The 25,613-nt window shown below is 40.3% G+C and overlaps 1 protein-coding gene across 1 annotated transcript in view; it reads right to left on the bottom strand.

Annotated features, from left to right (window-relative positions):
* The window catches only part of LOC126335341 (probable glutamate--tRNA ligase, mitochondrial), an 82,612-nt gene that overhangs the window by 4,888 nt on the left and 52,111 nt on the right, over positions 1–25,613 (bottom strand). The window contains exon 8 of the mRNA XM_049998516.1: positions 10,151–10,311. Within this exon, the coding sequence (XP_049854473.1) occupies positions 10,151–10,311 (161 nt within the window). The remainder of the gene's footprint in view (positions 1–10,150; positions 10,312–25,613) is intronic.

Below are 25,613 nucleotides of genomic sequence, written 5' to 3'. Positions count from 1 at the left end.
CAGGCTACACATACACACTTACACATACACACAAAAAATGTGATTACACATCAAAAGGAGAGAACCAGCAAGCATTGTAGGGGGGAAAGGAATGTGTATATTGGGAAAGGATGCACACATTACATATTGCCTATGAGCATAAGTATAGAAGAACTATGCTTGTTTTACATCGAGTATACCTAAGTAGGAAGCATGAGTAATTAAGGAGAGCATAAGCCAGAGAGGAAGGGTTTGTGATAATTGTTAAGGAAGGTCAGTCTGACAAATATTTTGATGACTGGTAGGATAGTGGGACTCTTATAACACAAGTAAACACATTTTGTATGAATAGTGTGAGGATATTTAGTTATAGTGTACATAAAGGTGTATCACGTAATGAACCTAGAGGCCTGCTCATAAAGGATAAGGAGGGCGCACCCAGCATTTATTGGATACAAAGTGCAGATAGGCACACCTAAGAAAGGCTGACCTATACTGTGCAGACAGGAGCACCAAGAAGGGGATTGACCTGTACCATAGGAGAATAGGAATTTAAAGGGGCGTACCTACTGAAACGGAAGGAGGAAGGGCACTCATAGGCTCAACCCACGTGTAAGGTATAGATGCTGATCTGAGGGGAAAAGGGCAGCATCAGGAGAGAAGTCACACATTTTGTAGCAATTTTTCTGGTAAGTTCGAATTCTATATTTCACTACCATTATTGTGTTTTCTGAGTGTCAATAGGAATACAGTCATTTTGCCCAGAGTTCCTCCAGACTACTATAAGTAATGAGGCCATTCTGTACTAGAGAGGTAGTACAGAGAATCAGAATAAAGGATGAAATATTCAAGGGTCTACGACACCTGGAATTTACGATTGGAAAAAGAGCAGAGAACAATAATGTTGGTCCTCTCGATTGTTAGATATTGAAAGAGCTAACTCCGACATGGATTGAAAGGTTCACGTTTTATAACTGTAGTAGACTGGAAAAAAAGGAATGACCAAACAATAAGAATAAGAGTATTTACAATTATTAATAGAAAAAGACGTATTGTTGAAAAATGAAGTATTATCCTATGAGATGTTAATGTACAAGATAATTATGTAAAAAGTATCGCGTGATCAATCTAAGGAGGGGGATATGCAGTGATTTGAGAATTTCCACATAATTTCTGGAACCACTTGACCTTCTACCGCCTCAAACACGCGATGTTTTAAAGATAAGTGTGGCAAGGAGAGAGCCTATTTACTGTGCAACACATGTCTGTGTGTGCAGGATGGATGTTTATCGTGGGAAGACAAGAGTTGTCTCTTTACTTTGAAGAACTTCTAGAGTTTTTCGAAACATTTTCTGCAGAGGACAAAACAAGAGGCAGGTTACAAATGTGCAGGCTACCTTGAGTCAGCCTGCCTAGTTGGCCGTGCGGTCTAACGCACGGCTTTCCGGGCGGGAAGGAGCGCCAGTCCCCGGCACGAATCTGCCCAGCGGATTTGTGTCGAGGCCTGGTGAGACAGCCAGTCTGTGGATGGTTTTTAGGCGGTTTTCCATCTGCCTCGGCAAATGCGGGCTGGTTCCTCTTATTCCGGCTCAGCTACACTATGTCGGCGATTGCTGCACAAACAAGTTCTCCACGTACGCATACATCACCATTACTCTACCACGCAAACATAGGGGTTACACTCGTCTGGTGTGAGACGTTCCCTGGGGGTGTTCACCGGGGGCCGAACCACACAATAACCCTGGGTTCGGTGTGGGGCAGCAGAGGGGTGAAGTGGACTGCGGTAGTCGTTGTGGGGTTGCGGACCACTGCGGCTGCGGCGGGGACAGCGCCTCTCCGTCGTTTCTAGGTCCCCGGTTAACATAACATAAGCTTGAGTCAATGTTACAATTCAAGACTTATTTCTTTTTACATCTTTACAGCCATGCAATGAACCCAGTAGAGGATGTCAATGACAAAATTCGTAGCCCTCATCTAAGTGTTACCGATCTGGAAAAAATATGCGAGGGCTTGATTTGTATATTGAATGGAAGGCGTGATAGTTTTGAATACTTTTGGGAATTTTGTTTAAAAGAAAAACCGTCACAAGTTGATGATCCTTCGCTTCCTCGGAACCGAAGTGTACCAAAGAAGTATGAAAACAATGAAGCCAGCTCACCGCACACTTTCCGAACCCCACAGGAATACTACAAAGCTATTTACATTGAAGTTTTTGAAACGGTGCAATGTTGCATCACTGAGCGGTTTGCTTCAACAGGACTCACACACGTCATTGCAGTTGAACAAGAGTGCCCACTTTTAGTAAACAGAGGTGAATCAAATTTAGATAATTCAACTGAGTTTTTCAAAGATGACCTAGACTTTGAGAGACTGAACTTACACTTGAATACGTTAGCCAATATCACTAATAAAAAATAACTGGTCTCAAAAAAATTGTGTAATGTAAGAAAGTACATTACACTAGAGCCTGCAGTTGGAGAAATGTTATGTGAAGTAGTGAAGCGCATTAAGCTTCTCCAAGTAGTTCCAACCATGACAGCAACAGCAGAACGATCATTTAATGCCCTTAGATGTCTGAAGTCATATCTCCGATCAACAAAGGGACACAAGCAACTGAACAACTTGGCTGTTCTTCATGCCTACTGCAATGACTTGGATGAATTGGATATCCAACCAGTCATCAACGACTTCATATTCAGTAATCCAGTCAGAAAGTTGACATTTGCACTTTTCTAAAGGCACTCTAGCCCTAATAATGGCATTTAGAGCATATTAAAATTCTTTATAAAACAGAGAATTAAATACATACATAATGTTAAATTTTCAGTTTCGAAATTTAGTACAAGTTTAGTACTGTATTACTATAGTACTATATTAGTTATTTTCAAATATTTATGTATTCCCCCCCCCCCCCCCCCCCCCCCAATGAACCATGGACCTTGCCGTTGGTGAGGAGGCTTGCGTGCCTCAGCGATACAGATGGCCGTACCGTAGGTGCAACCACAACAGAGAGGTATCTGTTGAGAGGCCAGACAAACATGTGGTTCCTGAAGAGGGGCACCAGCCTTTTCAGTAGTTGCAGGGGCAACAATCTGGATGATTGACTGATCTGGCCTTGTAACATTAACCAAAACAGTCCTGCTGTGCTGGTACTGCGAACGGCTGAAAGCAAGGGGAAACTACGGCCGTAATTTTTCCCGAGGACATGCAGCTTTACTGTATAATTAAATGATGATGGCGTCCTCTTGGGTAAAATATTCCGGAGGTAAAATAGTCCCCCATTCGGATCTCTGGGCGGGGACTACTCAGGAGGACGTAGTTATCAGGAGAAAGAAAACTGACGTTCTATGGATCGGAGTGTGGAATGTCAGATCCCTTAATCGGGCAGGTAGGTTAGAAAATTTAAAAAGGGAAATGGATAGGTTAAAGTTAGATATAGTGGGAATTAGTGAAGTTCGGTGGCAGGAGGAACAAGACTTCTGGTCAGGTGAATACAAGGTTATAAATACAAAATAAAATAGGGGTAATGCAGGAGTAGGTTTAATAATGAACAAAAAAATAGGAATGCGGGTAAGCAACTACAAACAGCATAGTGAACGGATTATTGTGACCAACATAGACACAAAGCCCATGCCTATTACAGTAGTACAGTAGTACAAGTTTATATGCCAACTAGCTCTGCAGATGATGAAGAAATTGATGAAGTGTATGATGAGATAAAAGAAATTATTCAGGTAGTGAAGGGAGACGAAAATTTAATAGTCATGGGTGACTGGAATTCGAGTGTAGGAAAAGGGAGAGAAGGAAACATAGTGGGTGAATATGGTTTGGGGCTAAGAAATAAAAGAGGATGCCGTCTGGTAGAATTTTGCACAGAGCATAACTTAATCATAGCTAACACTTGGTTCAAGAATCATAAAAGAAGGTTGTATACATGGAAGAATCCTGGAGATACTAAAAGGTATCAGAGAGATTACATAATGGTAAGACAGAGATTTAGGAATCAGGTTTTAAATTGTAGGACATTTCCAGGGTCAGATGTGGACTCTGACCACAATCTACTGATTATGACCTGTAGATTAAAACTGAAGAAACTGCAAAAAGGTGGGAATTTAAGGATATTGGATCTAGATAAGCTGAAAGAACCAGAGGTTGTACAGAGTTTCAAGGAGAGCATAAGGGAACAATTGACAGGAATGGGGGAAAGAAACACAGTAGAAGAAGAATGGGTAGCTCTGAAGGATGAAGTAGTGAAGGCAGCAGAGGATCAAGTAGGTAAAAAGAAGAGGGCTGCTAGAAATCCCTGGGTAACAGAAGAAATATTGAATTTAATTGATGAAAGGAGAAAATATAAAAATGCAGTAAATGAAGCAGGCAAAAAGGAATAGAAACGTCTCAAAAATGAGATCGACAGGAAGTGCAAAATGGCTAAGCAGGGATGGCTACAGAACAAATGTAGGGATGTAAAAGCTTATCTCACTAGGGGTAAGATAGATACTGCCTACAGGAAAATTAAAGAGACCTTTGGAGAGAAGAGAACCGCTTGTATGAAAATCAAGAACTCAGATGGCAACCCAGTTCTAAGCAAAGATGGGAAGGCAGAAAGGTGGAAGGAGTATATAGAGGGTTTATACAAGGGTGATGTACTTGAGGACAATATTATGGAAATGGAAGAGGATGTAGATGAAGATGAAATGGGAGATAAGATACTGCGTGAAGAGTTTGACAGAGCACTGAAAGACCTGAGTCGAAACATGGCCCTGGGAGTAGACAACATTCCATTAGAACTACTGACGGCCTTAGTAGAGCCAGTCATGACAAAACTCTACCAGCTGGTGAGCAACATGTATGAGACAGGCGAAATACCCTCAGATTTCAAGAAGAATATAATAATTCCAATCCCAAAGAAAGCAGCTGCTGACAGACGTGAAAATTACCGATCTATCAGTTTAATAAGTCACAGCTGCAAAATACGAATGCAAATTCTTTACAGACGAATGGAAAAACTGGTAGATGCGGAACTCGGGGAGGATCAGTTTGGATTCCGTAGAAATGTTGGAACCCATGAGGCAATATTGACCTTGCGACTTACCTTAGAAGAAAGATTAAGAAAAGGCAAACCTACGTTTCTATCATTTGTAGACTTGGAAAAAGCTTTTGACAATGTTGACTGGAATACTCTCTTTCAAATTCTGAAGGTGGCAGGGGTAAAATACAGGGAGCGAAAGGCTATTTACAATTAGTACAGAAACCAGACTGCAATTTTAAGAGTCGAGGGGCATGAAAGGGAAGCAGTGGTTGGGAAGGGAGTGAGACAGGGTTGTAGCCTCTCCCCAATGTTATTCAATCTGTATATTGAGCAAGCAATGAAGGAAACAAAAGAAAAATTCGGAGTAGGTATTAAAATTCATGCAGAAGAAGTAAAAACTTTGAGGTTCGCCGATGACATTGTAATTCTGTCAGAGACAGCGAAGGACCTGGAAGAGCAGTTGAACGGAATGGACAGTGTTTCGAAAGGAAGATGTAAGATGAACATCAACAAAAGCAAAACAAGGATAATGGAATGTACTCAAATTAAATCTGGTGATGCTGAGGGAATTAGATTAGGAAATGAGACACTTAAAGTAGTAAAGGAGTTTTGCTATTTAGGAAGTAAAATAACTGATGATGGTCCAAGTAGACAGGAGATAAAATGCAGACTGGCAATGGCAAGGAAAGCGTTTCTGAAGAAGAAAAATTTGTTAACATCGAATGTAGATTTATGTATCAGGAAGTTGTTTCTGAAAGTATTTGTATGGAGTGTAGCCATGTATGGAAGTGAAACATGGACTATAACTAGTTTGGACAAGAAGAGAATAGAAGCTTTCGAAATGTGGTGCTACAGAAGAATGCTGAAGATAAGGTGGATAGATCACGTAACTAATGAGGAGGTATTGAATAGGATTGGGGAGGAGAGAAGTTTGTGGCACAACTTGACTAGAAGAAGGGATCGGTTGGTAGGACATGTCCTGAGGCATTAAGGGATCACAAATTTAGCATTGGAGGGCAGCGTGGAGTGTAAAAATCGTAGAGTGAGACCAAGAGTTGAATACACTAAGCAGATTAAGAAGGATGTAGGTTGCAGTAAGTACTGGGAGATGAAGAAGCTAGCACAGGACAGAGTAGCATGGAGAGCTGCATCAAACCAGTCTCAGGACTGAAGACAACAACAACAACAACAACAACAACAACATATATTTTTAGGGTGTAAGACCCAATTAAAACCTGCTACTAACATACTTTTTTTGACTGAAAGTATTAGGCATACTGTATTAACTTTGTTAACTGTATTAAAGCATTAACTTTGAGATATTGTTTTTATTTAATGAACCCTGAGACTTATTCAAAGTAAGCTTAAATTAGCAATTTCACTTATTAATCCAAGTCCTCTTACTGTGTGACAGTAATATTTTATGTTTTATTCTTTTAATGACAGTCTACGATTTATTTAAATATAATGTCAGTCTTTTCAGAGCTATATATTCGCTGCTTTGTAATAATCTATAAGCATGATTAACACAGTAAACTAAATTAGTTTTTTACAAAAATACCGTGTGTGTTTATGTTTTGTTTCTTTTTTCAAAGCCAAAAAAATGTGTCTGGCTTTTCAAGTCTCCCAGAGTATCGAGTGCCCAGTTTTCAGGTTTCTAATTGTGATCACATGACTCAAAGATGCTTACAAAAACTTTAAAACTCACTATTTTTCATCTAAAATTTAGAAACTTTCCCGGGGCAAGACCCCACAGGATTCGAAACCCCCCTCCCACCACCACTATTTTTTTTTAAGTTGGCATCCCTGCTTACATAAGAACATAATTCGAAATATGTAGATACTGTCCCTGTAGATACTGGTGCTATAGAACAATGCTGATGATTAGGTGGGTAGATCACATAGTTAATGAGCAGGTACTGAACAGAATCAGAAAGAAGAGGAATTTGTGACACAACTTGACTAGAAGAAGGGATCATTTGGAAGGACACATTCTGAGGAATCAAGGGATCACTAATTTAGTGTTGGAGGGAAGTGTGGAGGGTAAAAATCATAGATGTAGACAAAAAGATGAATACATTAAGCAGATTCAGAATGATATAGGTTGCAGTAGTCATTCAGGGATATAGGGGGCTTGCACAGGATAGAGGAGTATGGAGAGCTGCATCAAACCAGTCTCTGGACTGAAGACCACAACAACAACAACAACAACAACAACAACAACAACTACTACAACGACAACAACAACAGAAACTGCCCATAAATGTTCATGAACATTTTGAAGTGAATGTTATGGCTAAAAATTAACATCATTATTTTTTAATCATATATAACCTATTAAACTAAGTCCACTTACAAGTGATTGATATGAGATGAGGAGAGACACTTTTCCTTCACTGACTGGACTATCTGCAGATGGTGTAGAGCTGGTATCAGATGGTCATGTGACCATCTACAGCAATGGAATGGGTGTATGTGCAAGTAAGTTGTAAGCAATCAGTGCAGTAAGATGGTTCGATGCTGACACATAACAAAGCCACAAAACTGCACTACCGTATTTGCACCACACCATGAATTAAGTTCTCTGATATGTTGGAGTATCAATGTGGACTGTTCGACTTGTCAACAAAGAATAATTTACTGATCACATCCATATAACATAGCATAAGAAGAGAGGTAATAAAAAGATCCTATCCAACAGGGATCAAAGACAAGTGTTACACCTTCTCAAAGACAATCAATTTCAAACTTGATGGAAACTGGTGGTCAGTGAATGCAGGTCCATCTCAACCAGTTTACAAGCAAATATTGCAAAGAGAACTACATGCAGTGTACATCTGGCATCAATTACCTTGCAAAAGGACGCTGTTCATAGAGGCGCATAAACCTGATTGTCTTTAATGGGTCAAATGACACAGAAACTTGACTGTAACTGAATATAAGCATGTAGTGTTGTGTGATGAGTTATGAATTTGTCCCTTTTCAAATGATACAAGGTGTCAGGTGTGCTGATGGTCCAAAGAAGCAGTCAACCTGCTTTGCAGAGGGCGTAGTTTGGGCCGGAGATGGTTTTATAATATTTTGGACTGTTTTTCATACCAAGACCTGGGTTCATGCATACAAGTTACCATGAACAAGAACCATATTCTTGGTAACCAAGTGTTACACTGTTTTCAACATTCTATGACGAGTATGCTGTGGATGCTCCCATCTTTCAAGGTGACAACAGTTGAGTTTATGGGGCTGCATGGCATATCTTCATGGTTTTATGAATATTCTTGTACACTATAACACCCTGACTCGCCCACTAAATCACCTTATCTTACTCCCACAGAAAACATCTACAACCGTTTGGAACAGCGAGTGAAATGTAACAGTCAACATCCCCGTTTATTATTATTCATGTGACTTAAATGATCATTTTATATTCTCACTTAAATACTTCAGATATAGATGTTTAAGTATGTATAAAAAATACAAAGAAACAAACATACAAAAATTTTATACTGAATATCCAGGTCTCTTAACAAGTCCTCCAATAATAGTATCACTAAATGCAGTTCACTGAGGAATTCTGTAATAAACGTTCATCAATCACATGCTGCATAGTTTGCACAGCAACCCCACAGTTGCACTTTGAGGAATCCTCGAACTCTCCCTCCACCAAACACGAACTATACCTTTAACACCTTGTACGGAATTGATTCACAGCTGCCCATGCCAGTTCTGCTGGATATAATCACCAATGAGTGGCTTTTCCTAAATATGGCATACTTGAAGGAACTTTCAGATCTCTTCCTCTCCAAACTGATGTCATTATCAAGGCTAGAGTAATGATACAAAGAGTTTTTGTCATGTCCCCTGGGGGTGACTGATATTTTTGTCTGGTGTGTTTCTCTTATAGAATGACATACTAGTCACAATGTCATTACTCCACAATGTGTAACTGTGGAATCCACAAACAAAGTTACAGAATGCTGTGAGTTTGTCCTCTGAGGAAGTATGCAGAACCATCCAGCCACTTCACTGATAACACACTCTCTACATATAATCACACCATTCACTGACTGGTAATTATGATCCATATGTTGTATTTTTCACTATCCAATTCTTTGTACATATTGTAAAACTGACACCTTTTAGATATCACACTTAATACCAGCACAATTATTCAACAACACAACTCACATATGTAATTTCATAGATACTATGAAAATGTTTTATTTTATGAATGTATTTAAATTAGCATAAAATTACTAAAATTGAGAATAATTATGCAAAATCCAAGGTGAGCTCTCTTGAACAATCATTAAATTTCAATATGGAAATGATAAATGTGCAGCTTCATATCCATATTTGCTTTCTCACTTTATTACTCAGAATTTTACCTTTAAAATAAAGTATTTAATCCATTACAATGATCATTCCCATTGAGATACCCATAAAACACAATAGAATAAAATAGAAGTGAATTGTGCTTGCAGTTCATTTGAAGGTAAAGTGAATGATTGATTTTTTTTATGGATTGGTAGTTTAGTAGGAAATAAAAGTCTACTCCCACTGAAACAGCAATTAAATTGAAACACAAGTGGGATGACTTCAAAAGTGCAATTGCAACTTGTCCACAAAGAAACTCCTTGAAATACAGTGATTTAACACACTGGTTCCTACACAGCATAGAATGTGAAGAGCAACTGAAATACACGAGTTTCCATAGGAGCCTAACAATCATCTAAACTATAAAGGTAGCCATCACATGAACTGTTAGTTGCAGTGGTCAAACAACTAGTTATAAATGAGAAATCCAGAAATATATTGCTACTGTTTATAGGCTGATCACCTAGGTTTATCAAGATAAGTTAAGATTGACTGCAATATGTACAATAGCACAATATTAAAAAAATTTTCACACTTACCACAAGCAAGTTCACAGAATAATTTTCAATGATACTTGAATTGTAAGCTATGTGACACATTTTACAATGACAGTATAAAACAGAAGTATGTGTAAAGTAAAATATTTGTTTTGTCTTTTAAGTTTATATTCTTTGCAAAATGTTCTCCTAATGTACTTCACATTCATACTTTGAAGTGTACATTTCAAAAATCATAAATATTAAAACCATAAAAATCTAACAGTACCTTTAAGCCACTAAGAATATGCCGGAGAACTCTCATGAAGTTACTGAAGGATATCCTTTTCTCAGATGCAAATTTTCGTAGCAGTGCTTTCAAATTGTTCTTCTGGAAATCATCTTTCAACTGTTCCTTTGACAGGTACGCTATCAGTTCCTGAAGAATACCTAATAATAATAATAATAATAATAATAATAATAATAATAATAATAATAATAACATCTAGTAAAAGTATAATGGCTGTCCAGTAATTCAGTCACAAATAAACCAAAAAAAATTTCTTATTTAGAAGCACAATAATTAAATATGATCAATCCTAGTTCCTGAAAATATTGAGTGATAATGATCATTTAAGTATGTGATGAATTGAAATTACTAGATAGAAAATTTTTTCCATTTTCTGTGTAGTGCTATTTTCTGTGCTCTCTCTCCTGTCTGTCTTTCCTCAATTGTTTCCAGTTTCTCACTTTTGTTTAAGTTATGAATGGAACCTGAGCCATTCAGATCCTTCCCTTCACCTCCAGTTTTTCTGAACTATGCAGATGGGTGTTATTCTTGCAACACATCCTGTGCTCCCATATCCTTTTTGTGCTCAATTTCTGTTAAACTATTGTACCCACACCCTCCACCCAAGAGTTTCCCCTTCCACTGTTCCATCACCTCCTCCCTATTCACATCTCCTACATTGCGCTCCACTCCCCACCTGCTCTGGCACCATGCATGACATGTCTAGCCTGTATACCTGCAACCCCTCCCTTCCACATTCCTAGCCAGCAAACCAGCTGTCTCGCTCTGAGCCACTTGCTATCCATCCCCACCCCCTCATCCTGCCTACTGCCTCTCTGCTCCCCCTACTCATCCCACCAGATACAACTGTGAGGAGGATTGATTTTGAAAGCTAGCACATTTTTTCTTTCTCTCGTGTGTGCCTGTCGATTTCTTGATGCTGCCCTATTTGGTGAGTGGACTCCTTTACTCCTAAGTTATGAACATTACTAAGGCTACACAAGTGAAGTCAAAGACTGCCTTGGAAAAGAAATCTTACACATGATAACACTGAATCCAAAATGTTGAGCATAACAATATGAAACTGAATTAAGCCTAAATATATTTTTCACCAATGTAAAAAAAAAATAATAATAATTTGAATTTCAATTGACATCAGTGATGGAGTAGAAGCCAGGATAGAAAAGAATGGTGGATTAAATCAGCTGTGATTTTTTAAATAATCCATCACACCATTTCATAAATCATGAGTAATTTAAATTTGAATAATGCAGGAAAAGACAGATTGCTACTTTCCATATGGAAGACATGACAAGTTGCAGATGGCACAATTAAAAGACATTTACATAAAGCTTTCCACTACAATCTTCATCATTAAAATAGAGACAAACTCCATTCACACACACAAGCAAGCACACCTCACGCACACACAACGGCCAACTCCAATGTTTCAAACTGGAATGTAACTATCGTGTGGGATACAAGCAGCAATCGGGAGGGGGTGAGGAAGAGGAATGAATAGTTGTGTATGGGTGGTGAGAGAGATGAATGCTGCCTGGTGAAGCATGCAGGGACTATAATATCAACAGGTGCAGTATCAGAAAGTTCTAAGGTAGGGAGGTGGGGAAAAAAAGGAGCAAAAATGGAGAGGAGCAGGGAACGACAGACAGAGGTGTTGGCACACGGCTGCAAATAAACAGGGTGGGGGATGAGAATGGGGAGGACATGATAGGGCAGAGGGGGTGGAAACTATTGGGTGAAGGGTGTGGGGACAGTATGTTACCACAGGTTGGGGCCGGGATAATTGTGGGAGCGGAAAATGTATTGCATGGATAACTCCCATCTGCACAGTTCAGAAAAGCTCGTGGTGGAGGTGAGACTACAGATGGCTCTGATAGTGTAGTTGTCACTGATATCAAGTGCGTTACATTCAGCTGCAATTGTGTCACAGGGTGGTCTACTTTGCTCTTGGCCACAGTTTGGCAGTGGCCTTTCATCATGGTGGACAGCAGGTTGCTAGTCATACCAATATAGTAAGCATGCAATGATTACAGCAGAGCTGGTAAATGAAATGGCTCCTTTCACAGATGGCTCAGTCCCTGATGGGATAGGATATACCTGTGACAGGGCTGGAGTGGAAAGAGCTGGGTGGGTGGATTAGGCAGATTTTACACCTGGCTCTTCCATGGAGATATGATCCTTGGGGCCAAGGGTTTGGAATTGGTAGTGGCTTAGGGATGGACTAGGATGTTGTGGAGGTTGGCTGGGCAACGAAACACCACTTTGAGAGGGGTGGGATGGATCTCGGGTAGTATGTCGCTCATTTCAGGGCATGATGATGGGTCATCAAGGCCTTGGCGAAGGATGTGGTTCAGTTGTTCCAGTCTGGGTGGAAATGGGTGATGAATGGCACACTCCTTTGTGGCTTGTTCTTGGAGATGGTGAGAAGATTGAGGGTGTAAGGTGAAATGGCACGGAAGATCTGTTTGCAGGCTAGGTCTGGGGGAAAGTGACTGTCTGTGAAGACCCTCAACAGACTGAGCAAGGTCGTTTTTGTCACTGCACATATGCGATCTCCAGGTGGCCAGGCTGTATGGGAGGGATTTACTGGTGTCGAACGGATGAGAGCTGTCAAAATGGAGGTACCGTTGGTGATTTGTGAGATAAATGTGAACAGAGGTGAGTGGCAAGTTGGGTTGAAAAGGACCATGTGAAGTGGATGGAAGAGAAGGTGTTGCGGTTGCAAAGGAACGAAGACAGGGTGTCTTAGCCCTGAGTCCAGATCATGAAGATATTATCAATAAACCTGAACCAGACTGGGGGTTTGGTATTTTGAGAGGCTATGAAGATCTCCTCTGGATGGCCCACAAAAACGGTGGCATAGGAGCGTGCCATGCGGGTGCCCATGGCTGTGCCACAGATTTGTTTAAATACCTTCTCTTCAAATGGGAAGTAATTGCAGGTTAGGATGAAGTTAGTGAGGTGTATGAGGAAAGAGGTAGTGATTTTGGACTCTGAAGGACGTTGGGGAAGGAAGTGTTCAATAACATTAAGACCATGTGCAAGAGGGATGTTGGTGTATAGGCAGATGGCATCAACAGTGACAAGGAATCCAGTAGGTAAAGGGATGCGTGTGTTGGAGAGTCAGTGAATTAAATGGTTGGTGTCTTTGAATTGTTAGGCTAGATTACAGACAACTGATTGGAGGTGTTGGCCAATGAGGGTAAAATTCTTTCAGTGGGGGCACAATAACCAGCCACAATGGGGAAGCCTGGATAGTTGGGTTTGTGGATTTTGGGGAGCATACAGAAGGTGGGAGTGCGGAGTGTCATAAGGGTGAGGAGGAAAATGGATTCAGGGGAGATGTTCTGGGAAGGGCCTAAGGCTTTAAGCAGGGATTAGAGTTTGTGTTGGACTTCTGGGTTGGGATCACTTTGGCAGAGTTTATAGGTGGAGACCCCCCCCCCCCCCTCCCCATGAACCATGGACCTTGCCGTTGGTGGGGAGGCTTGTGTGCCTCAGCGATACAGATAGCCGTACCGTAGGTACAACCACAACGGAGGGGTATCTGTTGAGAGGCCAGACAAACATGTGGTTCCTGAAGAGGGGCAGCAGCCTTTTCAGTAGTTGCAAGGGCAACAGTCTGGATGACTGACTGATATGGCCTTGTAACAATTACCAAAACGGCCTTGCTGTGCTGGTACTGCGAAGGGCTGAAAGCAAGGGGAAACTACGGCCGTAATCTTTTACGAGGGCATGCAGCTTTACTGTATGATTCAATGAATATGGCGTCCTCTTGGGTAAAATATTCCGGAGGTAAAATAGTCCCCCATTCGGATCTCCAGGTGGGGACTACTCAAGAGGATGTCGTTATCAGGAGAAAGAAAACTGTCATTCTACGGATTGGAGCGTGGAATGTCAGATCCCTTAATTGGGCAGGTAGGTTAGAAAATTTAAAAAGGGAAGTGGATAGGTTAAAGTTAGATATAGTGGGAATTAGTGAAGTTCGGTGGCAGGAGGAACAAGACTTCTGGTCAGGTGAATACAGGGTTATAAATACAAAATAAAATAGGGGTAATGAAGGAGTAGGTTTAATAATGAACAAAAAAATAGGAATGCGGGTAAGCTACTACAAACAGCATAGTGAAAGCATTATTGTGGCCAAGATAGATACAAAGCCCACACCTACTACAGTAGTTCAAGTTTATATGCCAACTAGCTCTGCAGATAACGAAGAAATTGTAGAAATGTATGATGAAATAAAAGAAATTATTCAGATAGTGAAGGGAGACGAAAATTTAATAGTCATGGGCGACTGGAATTCGAGTGTAGGAAAAGCGAGAGAAGGAAACGTAGTAGGTGAATATGGATTGGGGCTAAGAAATGAAAGAGGAAGCCGCCTGGTAGAATTTTGCGTAGATCATAACTTAATCATAGCTAACACTTGGTTTAAGAACCATGAAAGAAGGTTGTATACATAGAAGAACCCTGGAGATACTAAAAGGCATCAGATAGATAATATAATGGTAGAGACAGAGATTTAGGAACCAGGTTTTAAATTGTAAGACATTTCCAGGGGCAGATGTGGACTCTGACCACAATCTATTGGTTATGACCTGTAGATTAAAACTGAAGAAACTGCAAAAAGTTGGGATAAACTAAAAGAACCAGATGTTGTACAGAGTTTCAGGGAGAGCATAAGGGAGCAATTGACAGGAATGGGGGAAAGAAATACAGCAGAAGAAGAATGGTTAGCTTTGAGGGATGAAGTAGTGAAGGCAGCAGAGAATCAATTAGTAAAAAGACGAGGGCTAGTAGAAATCCTTGGGTAACATAAGAAATACTGAATTTAATTGATGAAAGGAGAAAATATAAAAATGCAGTAAATGAAGCAGGCAAAAAGGAATACAAACATCTCAAAAATGAGATCGACAGGAAGTGCAAAATGGTTAAGCAGGGATAGCTAGAGGACAAATGTAAGGATGTAGAGGCTTATCTCACTAGGGGTAAGATAGATACTGCCTACAGGAAAATTAAAGAGACCTTTGGAGATAAGAGGACCACTTGTATGAACATCAAGAGCTCAGATGGAAACCCAGTTCTAAGCAAAGAAGGGAAAGCAGAAAGGTGGAAGGAGTATATAGAGGGTCTATACAAGGGCGCGGTACTTGAGGACAATATTATGGAATTGGAAGAGGATGTAGATGAAGATGAAATGGGAGATACGATACTGCGTGTAGAGTTTGACAGAGCACTGAAAGACCTGAGTCGAAACAAGGCCCCCGGAGTAGACAACATTCCATTGGAACTACTGATGGCCTCGGGAGAGCCAGCCCTGACAAAACTCTACCATCTGGTGAGCAAGATGTATGAGACAGGCGAAATACCCTCAGACTTCAAGAAGAATACGATGATTCCAATCCCAAAGAAAGCAGGTGTTGATAGATGTGAAAATTACCGAACTATCAGTTTAATAAGTCACACTGCAAAATACTAACACGAATTCTTTACGGACGAATGGAAAAACTAGTAGAAGCCGACCTCGGGGAAGATCAGTTTGGATTCCGTAGAAATACTGGTACACGTGAGGCAATACTGACCTTACGACTTATCTTAGAGGAAAGATTAAGGAAAGGCAAACCTACGTTCCTAGCATTTGTAGACTTAGAGAAAGCTTTTGACAATGTTGACTGGAATACTCTCTTTCAAATTCTAAAGGTGGCAGGGGTAAAGTACAGGGATCGAAAAGCTATTTACAATTTGTACAGAAACCAGATGGCAGTTATAAGAGTCGAGGGACATGAAAGAGAAGCAGTGGTTGGGAAGGGAGTAAGACAGAGTTGTAGGCTCTCCCCGATGTTATTCAATCTGTATATTGAGCAAGCAGTAAAGGAAACAAAAGAAAAATTCAGAGCAGGTATTAAAGTCCATGGAGAAGAAATAAAAATGTTGAGGTTCGCCGATGACGTTGTAATTCTGTCAGAGACAGCAAAGGACTTGGAAGAGCAGTTGAATGGAATGGACAGTGTCTTGAAAGGAGGATATAACATGAACATCAACAAAAGCAAAACGAGGATAATGGAATGTAGTCGAATTAAGTCGGGTGATGCTGAGGGAATTAGATTAGGAAATAAGACACTTAAAGTAGTAAAGGAGTTTTGCTATTTGGGGAGCAAAATAACTGATGATGGTCGAAGTGGAGAGGATATAAAATGTAGACTGGCAATGCAAGGAAAGCGTTTCTGAAGAAGAGAAATTTGTTTACATCGAGTATAGATTTATGTGTCAGGAAGTCATTTCTGAAAGTATTTGTATGGAGTGTAGCCATGTATGGAAGTGAAACGTGGACGATAACTAGTTTGGACAAGAAGAAAATAGAAGCTTTCGAAATGTGGTGCTACAGAAGAATGCTGAAGTTTAGATGGGTAGATCACATAACTAATGAGGAAGTGTCGAATAGGGTTGGGGAGAAGAGAAGTTTGTGGCACAACTTGACCAGAGGAAGGGATCGGTTGGTAGGACATGTTCTGAGGCATCAAGGGATCACCAATTTAGTATTGGAGGGCAGTGTGGAGTGTAAAAATCGTAGAGGGAGACCAAGAGATAAATACATTAAGCAGATTCAGAAGGATGTAGGTTTCAGTAGGTACTGGGAGATGAAGAAGCTTGCACAGGATAGAGTAGCATGAAGAGCTGCATCAAACCAGTCTCTGGACTGAAGACCACAACATAGGTTGAGGAGTCAGACAATTGGCAGAGGCCTTCTGGCAGGTAGTCACTGCAGTTCATGACAATGACAGAGCCTTTGTCTGCAGGTAGGATGGGTAGGTCTGGATTTGTTTTGAGATTGTGTGTAGCTGTTCTTTCTTCTGCTGAAAGGCTGGTGTTCTGAGGGAGGGTTCTTGGGAAGGATGGTGAGGCTAAGTTGGAAAGTTGGGGGTAAGGAATTCCTGGAAGGTGACCAACGAATGGTTAGGTGGAAAGGAGGGGGGGGGGGGGGGGGGCGTCCCGCGTAGGGAGAAGAGGTGGTTCTGGGATGCCTGTGCCATGTAGATCTGTTTTTGTAGTACCAGGTTTGTGAGAGCCAGGGATTGGCAGAATCTGAAAAGGTGTAGGTCACGGTGAAAGGAGGGATGGATCCAGAGACAGGAATCTTTACAGTTAGTCCATCTGAGGGGATTTTATTGTTTAGGCAGCATTTGAGAAACAAGATATGGGACAGAGTTTTAGCAATTTAAATTTCGATAGTCATGCATAAATTTGAGCCCTGTCCCTCCTGCACTTGTCTCATGCACGTACCTAGCCTGCAAAAGAAATCTGTGGCTTATTTAAAGCACACATTGTAAGTGCCAACAGATTGCCAGAACATCTTGCTAGTCTTTTTGACATGTACATTGACCATTGTATATACGGTACACAGAACTGATTCACGTTTTCTGCTCACATTAAGGATGCACAACTGAGTGATGTATAATCCTTTTTTATTTTTTTCTCGTAATTAACATAGCACCCTGTAAGTGACCATCAAATTGCTACTCCATATGTTTTAATTAATGTTTCAATCATCATATCAAGGCAATCCTGAGATTAGAGTCACCAAAGAATAAGTGAAAACAAGTGTGATTACTAAATGTGAAAGACCAAGAAAGGGAAGTTTTCATTACAAATGGTGTAAGGCACTACTGCAATATCTATTTTGGGTTTAGCTTTTATGTGAAAGATGCAATGAAGGAAGAGTAAGTAAATTTTGACAGAGAAATAAAAATTCAAGAGCAACACAAGCCAATGTCAAGGTTCACATACAACATAGACACTCGGAATCAAGGTAAGGAAGACTTAAAGCGAGTAAAGTTTATCTATTTTGAGCATCAGTAGTATGTTAATTATTTTATGAGTAGCTTTCGTAGCTTGTTCACCTTCCAGCACTCAAGCAAAATCAGAGGATTTTTCAAGCACTAGTCTTGAGCTGCCTGTGAAAACTGCAAGAATATATAAAGAACATCTTTTACAGCATGCGGTAACATTTTTATTACAGTTTAAACTTGTGTGCTGTAGCAGAACATGAAAATGGAAACCTTGTTTTTGCAAGCAGTATACTTCCAATGTTATCAACACGCACCTCACAGGTTGACAACTTGCTGCTTTCAGCAAAATTCTTCTGGGTATGTGGCAACATTGTCAATGTGTAAGATTTCTCCAATGTTTCAGGGAGAAGTTTCTCTGGGACAAAATAAAATAAATATCAGAGAGTTTGACTTAACTACAGTTTTGGCATTGTTACCGAGACCACACATGTTACTCTATGTGGAGTGCATGATACAAATGGAATTTTCTCTGATAATTTGAAACAGTATGCTGGATGAGATACAAGGCAGGCAGGAAATAAGTGGTAAGTTGAAACTTTGGGTTGGTCCATGAGGCATGAATGGATAACATAACTGGTAGTACACTGTGCACAAAAATGTTAATGCAAGAACATTGTCAGTACAGACTACTATATAATTTCCATTAGATCTAGGAGAAGTCCGATTAAGAAATGATAGAAAAAAAGACTCATAACTTGATTTTCACAGGTATCATTTTGCGTGACTACTTATCACAGTTTACTTTCTTACAGAATATTCCACAACATGTGGCTTCAGTACACTGTGACTCTGTGATAGAGAGCAGTAAGTACACCATGTGATCAAAAGTATTCGGAAAACCCCAAAAACATACATTTTTGATATTAGGTGCATTGTGCTCCCACCTACTGCCAGGTACTCCAGATCAGTGATCTCAGTAGTCATTAGACATTGTGAGAGAGCAGAATGGGGTGCTCTGTGAAACTAACAGACATCGAACATGGTCAGGTGATTGAGTGTCACATGTGTTACACATATGTACACAAGATTTCCACACTTTTAAACATCCCTAGGTCCACTGTTTCTGATGTGATACTGAAGTGGAAATGTGAAGGGACACATACGGCACAAAAGTGTACAGATCGACCTCATCTGTTGACTGACAGAGACTGCCGACAGTTGAAGAGGGTTGTAATGTGTAATAGACAGACATCCATCCAGACCATCACACAGGAATTCCAAACTGCATCAAGATACACCATAAGCAATATGGCCAGTTAGGCGGGAGGTGAGAAAATTTGGATTTCATGGTTGAGCAGCTGCTCATAAGCCACACATCATGCCAGTAAATGCCAAGTGACGCGTCTCCTGATGTAAGGAGCATAAACATTGGACAATTCAACAGTGAAAAAGCGTTGTGTGGAGTGACGAATCATGGTACACAATGTGGCAATCCGACTGCAGGATGTGGGTATGACGAATGCCAGGTGAAACTCATCTGCCAACATGTGTAGTGTCAACAGTAAAATTTAGAGTTGGTATTGTTATGGTGTGGTTGTGTTTTTCATGGAGGGGACTTGCACACCTTGTTGTTTCGCATGGCACTATCACAGCCCAGGCCTACATTGATGTTGTAAGCACCTTCTTACTTCCCACTGCTGAAGAACAATTCAGGGATGGCAACTGCATCTTTAAAAACGATCAAGCACCTGTTCATAATGCACAGCCTGTGGTGGAGTGGCTGCGCGACAATAACATCCCTGTAATGGCCTGGCCTGCACAAGAGTCCTGACCTGAATCCTATAGAACACCTATGGGATGTTTTGGAACGCCGTTTTCATGCCAGCCAGGTCTCACCGACCGATATCGATACCTCTCCTCAGTGCAGCACTCCAAGGAGAATGGTCTGCCATTCTCCAAGAAACATTCCAGCACCTGATTGAATGCATGGCTGCGAGAGTGGAAGATGATATCAAGAGTAAGGGTGGGTGAACACCATATTGAATTCCAGCATTACTGATAGAAGGCACCATGAAATTTTAAGTCATTTTCAGACAGGTTTCCAGATACTTTTGATCACATAGTGTATCTGATGTTCTCGCAATTGCAGACCACCTGAGATTATCAGAGGGACCTGTGACATTGATTATCAATGCATACATTCTTTGACAGGTTTTATCTACTGTTATAATAATTGTATTTGCTATTAAAGGACTCATCCCAAAATAAAACTGAGTCTAGGTTTGTTCATGACACTCCGTATATGCCAGAAGTAGGTTACACAAAAGATGTTCCTTAATCATAGGCAGTTCATTTTCTTTAGTTCTTTCTTTGTTTTTCTTTAAATCTGGAGATTTTTTGACGACTACAGTTTTTGCATCCTCTATGCTATAGGTGTCCATCTTGCCCATAATACATCATTCACAATGGACATCAGGTAAGGTTTATTCTGTGGTGCAAGCTGTTGCAACACTTCCAAATGGATGTCACTGGGTATGGTCAATTCGGCTTTCTTTAACTTGAGTAAAACTACTTCATACGCAAGGTTCAAATGGCTCTGAGCACTATGGGACTTAACATTTGAGGTCATCAGTCCCCTAGCACTAACCAACCTAAGGACATCACACACATCCATGCCAAAGGCAGGATTTGAACCTGCGACCGTAGCAGTCACGCAGTTCCGGACTGAAGCACCTAGAACCGCTCGGCCACAGAGCCGGCTCCATATGCAAGGGGTAAAATGACAATTCCTTGTTTAAAGTTTCTGTCTTTTGTTTTTGTTATTATTTAACTAACAGTGAGTTATCACATAAGGGTTGATGCATTGAGTATGCCGCGGCATACAGACCCACTACAATCCTAGTGTTATTTCTTAGATGTCTGCTGTCAGTCTTACTTGTTAAGCCTTATATCTCCATTGGACATTGATACAGAGGTCAGGGATTAACATGTGAATCACCAGTTCACATATTATCACAGTGGAGCAAACAGCAGACAAAGCCCTCCTCTGGGGTGGCAGCAGTGGTATATACTCTGACTGGTCTGTTACCAAAAGGGCTACACACAGAAGATATTTGTGCATTTAAAAAAGGTCAAAGTAGGAAGCACACAACTTCCACCATTACCCATTAGTGAAAGATATTGCTAAGAACTCAAGAAAATTTTAGTCCTACATAAAACCGCCATGTGGGTCAAAGGCTTCTATTCATTTGCACATCGAACAGTCCGGTGTAGCAACAGAAGACAGCAAGGGAAAGCTGAAGTTCTAAACTTTGTGTTTCAAAAAGTCATTTACACAGGAGGATCATATTGACTGATTGACCGTCACACACTCCAGATGGCCTACATAGAAATGGCCATCCCTGGTATTGAGAAGTAACTGGAAAAAGCTGAAAACAAAGAAGTACTGGTCTGGATGGAATCCCAATTCAATTTTACAGAGAATACTTCTCAGTACTGATCACTCAAATGCCTCGCATTTATTGTGAATCCATCGCCCAGTGCAAAGTCCCAAACAACTGGAAAGAATAAGAACGGACCTCTAAAATTGCTGACCAATATCCTTAATGTTGGTTTGCTGCAGAATTCATGATCATATTCTAAGTTTCCATATAATAAATTTCCTTGAAACACAAAAGCTTTTGTCCACAAATCAGCACAGACTGAGAAAGCACTGCTCATGAGAAACTCAGTTTTCCGTTTTCTACATGATATCCTCCTGTGAACCATGGATGGAGTTCCAACAGGTATATTTCATATGCCTAGATTTCCAGAAAGCATTTGACATGGTACCTCACCATAGACATTTTGAGAGACTCCAAGCATAAGGAACAGGTTCTCAGACATTCAAATGGCGTGCATTCACAAGAGGAAAGATATCATCAGGAGGGTACAAGGAAGTATGTTTGCTGTGTGAGGTAACGGGTGAGTTGTGGCGTCCTGGAAATATTCTACGTTCAGAGTTGGCGTGGCCGCGCTGGGGCCTCTCGGCGGGTCGCGGCCTGGCAGCAACCATGTGGTGCCGAATGTTAACTTAGCAAGAGGGGTAGCCCCAGTGCATGGTCCAGCCGCATGGCTGGGAATTCCATGGTGATGCTGTGTTGATGAAGGAGACACGCTGGGAGTGCCAAAGATGGCGGATTTTGTGAAATATTAATGGAGGACATTTCACAGTTCGTATAGAAATTAATAGTAGCCAGAAGAATCATGATACCTCAAAAAGAAACATGTACATTACCATTATTTGCATGACAATTCTGATGGTGTAATCAGATTTTCAATATCTTTATTAGTTTAAAGTTTAGTGTCTGACTGTAAATTATGCAAGTAATACCCAACAACAAATTTCCAAAATCTAAACGGCTCATCCGATTTCGTCGATCAACATGTCTTTCGAAAGCTATTAGTGTAAACCTAAATTGGTATGAATTACTGGCATATAACTTGAATAGTACAAGAGTTATTGGAGGTCAAATTTGCCAATTACTATTAATTGCGTCAGGCCATAAGTACTCTCCACATTTACACGAAAAAATGGTAGCAGCATGCTTTTAAATATATTTATTTGTCTATGTCTTTGTTTATATTCGATATATACTATTCATGAAGAAATAGCTTAAATATTTACTGTGTTTTAGAAAACACAGAGACAATACGCTACTGGCCTACCTTTTGTTCTATTCCTTTGATATACATTTATTTAATTTGTTTATGTATCTAATAATGTGTGTTAGAGTATGTTTATGATCCAGCTGTAGAAATATTTATTTAATTTCAAGTTATTTAAATGTAAATCCAGCATTTCGAATGTGTTTCATTATGTTTGCGTGGATGCGTTGGCTTGAAGACATGGCGCAAGCGCTCTAGCCAATCTCAACGCTCGTGAACATGGAGACTGGATGGAAGTGGAAGAAGAGTTCTGAGCAGGACGACAGGACACAGGGAGTTCGGGACAGTACGGCACGAGGGACGCACGGTCGTGGGAAAGACTTCGAGAGTGGAGCAGTTTGCGCGTGGTAGCAGGAGAGAGAAATATTTCGGAGTGCCAGCTTGTGCTCTTGTGTGATTCCCGTGGCTTCTGCAGTGAAGACATAGTACACATTTAGAAGTGAATATCTCGCGAGCTATGTTGTTGTTCATAACTAATTACGTGAAGTAGAAATCTATTGTTTCCCTGTTTTTCAGCTTATATTTTATTTTTAATTGCTGGACCGTCAACACCAATGTGTTTTGAAGTAATAAAGGGTATTCTTAAAGGTATTTCCACTATCGTACTCATCATTTAAAGTTGTTAAAACAGTACCTGCAGAATTCATTTAATTGCAATCTTCCATTTATAAATGTCTATATTATGTTCAAAATTTGCAACTGCCAAGTGATAGGAACCTTCGACCATTAGATTCATGTGTATATTCATATTGTATACTGTAGACTCAGCAGTCTTTGGCTTGTGATACGGCAACTAGGTATCCCAGACCCTAGACAACAAAACCAACCAAAACTTTGAATATTTCAACTCTGAGTGAGAGGGTACGTAGTTGAGGGTCACCACAACATTTCATTTCATTATTTGGAAAGCCCGCAGCTGATGATGCAATTGTGTACAGTAAAGTTTCATCATCAAGTAACTGTAGAGTGATACAAGGCAACTTAGACAGAATTCCTCTTTGGTGTGATGAATGGCAGCTTCCTCTAACTGTAGGAAATGTACACCAATGACATGCATAGAAGAAACACTCATGGAACGTTTGAATACAGTATCAGCGGTGTTGCTGCTCAACTCTGTCATGCCATTTTAATATCTAGGCATAACATTGCAAAGTGATTTGAAGTAGGACAGGTACATAAGTCAGATTCAGGGAAGGCAGATAGTGAACTCTGGTTTATTGAGAGAATCCTATGAAACTGTAGGTCATCTATAAAGGAGACTACATGCAGAACACTTGTGTAACTCGTTCTTGGATATTGTTTAAGCATCTGAGATTCTCACCAGGTAATTTTAAAGGAAAACAGCGAAGCCTTTCTGCGGTGTGCTGCTAAATTTGTTGCCAGTGGGTTTGATCGATGTTTGGGTGTCACGGAAATGTTCCATGAACTCAAATAGAAAGTCTTGGAGGGAAGACAATGTTCTTTTTGGGAAATATCACTGAGAAAGTTCAGAGAACCAGCATTTGCAATCGACTGCACAACAATTATGCAGCTACCATTGTGTACCTTGCATAGGGGCCATGAAGACAAGACAAGAGAAATTACTGTTCGTACAGAGGCATGTACACAGTTGTTTCTCCCTTGCTTCATTTGAGACTGGTACAGAAAAGAGGATGACAAGTAATGGTACAAGGTACTCTCTGTTATACACCATTTGGTGGCTTGTGGGGTATAGATGTAGATAGTAAAATGTTTTCTTCTGATCTTGTTGTCATCAAAACATCATGGACATAAAATTTTCATCTGATTAATGAGTGGAAAGCAAAAGGAAGTGTGTTTATCATTGTTGTCAATAGGATTTCCTTAATCTTCATATAATGAGTGGATTGTGTTAGAGAACGACTGTGGAAGCTCATGACAAACTGGGAGTAATTGGTTTTGTTAATGACACTAAAGAAGTATACATAGAATTTGTATTTTGTGACTGTGAAGTAGTAACACTGTCTGTAATTTCACAAGGATCTGTAATATTCTAGTTACAATAATTCATATTAGTATTGTGCAGGTGTTATTTACAATGCAGTATACTATCCAAAAATCCTTCTGTTAATGCAACTCTTCCATCTGCCTTCCCTACTACAGATTTCTCTTTTCAGTATTTCATCTATGATTGAAGCAGTCTATGTATGATACATTGCCAAGATCTGGTATGTTGCGTTACAGTGTAACATTTTTGTTGTAAATATGAGGGTAGTCAATTATTATCCGCAAAGTAGTTACAAAATTTTATTGTAATCAAATAGGAAACTTCCAAGAACATCATTTTTTGACATAGTCTCCTTGCTTTTCAACGCATTTGGTCCATCGTTGTACAAGCTTCCTGATGACCTCATAAAGAACAGTTCTCGGCTGAGCTGCGAGCCAGAAATGCACCACTTCTCACTGTTTCATCTCAGGCAAATCAATGCCTGTTTGAGTGGACCAAACAAGTGATAGACAGAAGGCGCAAGGTCGGGACTACGGAACCAAACTGCTGAGGCCATCGGTCCCTAGCCTTACAAACTACTTGACCTAACATACACTAACTTACGCTAAGGACAACACACACACCCATGCCCGACGGAGGATTTGAACCTCTGATAGGGGGAGCCAAGCAAACCGTGGCAGGGCGCCTCAGACTATGTGGCTACCCCATGCAGTGAGAAATTAGGGCTTGTATGGAGACATACAGACAGTTACTTTTCCATTGTTCTATTAATGAGTGGAACATGAAAGGAAAGACTAGTAGTGGTACAAAGCACCCTCCAACATCCATTATATGGTGGCTTGCGGACTATCTATGTAGATGCAGCTGAAATAATGAGGAGTGCCTCACTCAACCCAAGAAGAGCACACAACTGGTGGAGCCAATGGGAAGGTAAATTAAAAATTTTAAGCTTTTGAATTTTTTAACACTTCAAGTTCTGTCGAAC

Source organism: Schistocerca gregaria, chromosome 2, assembly GCF_023897955.1.
Source record: "Schistocerca gregaria isolate iqSchGreg1 chromosome 2, iqSchGreg1.2, whole genome shotgun sequence".
Classification (NCBI taxonomy): Eukaryota; Metazoa; Arthropoda; class Insecta; order Orthoptera; family Acrididae; genus Schistocerca; species Schistocerca gregaria.
Note: the sequence above shows the minus strand (reverse complement) of the source record. Positions and strands in the feature narration are given on the sequence as shown.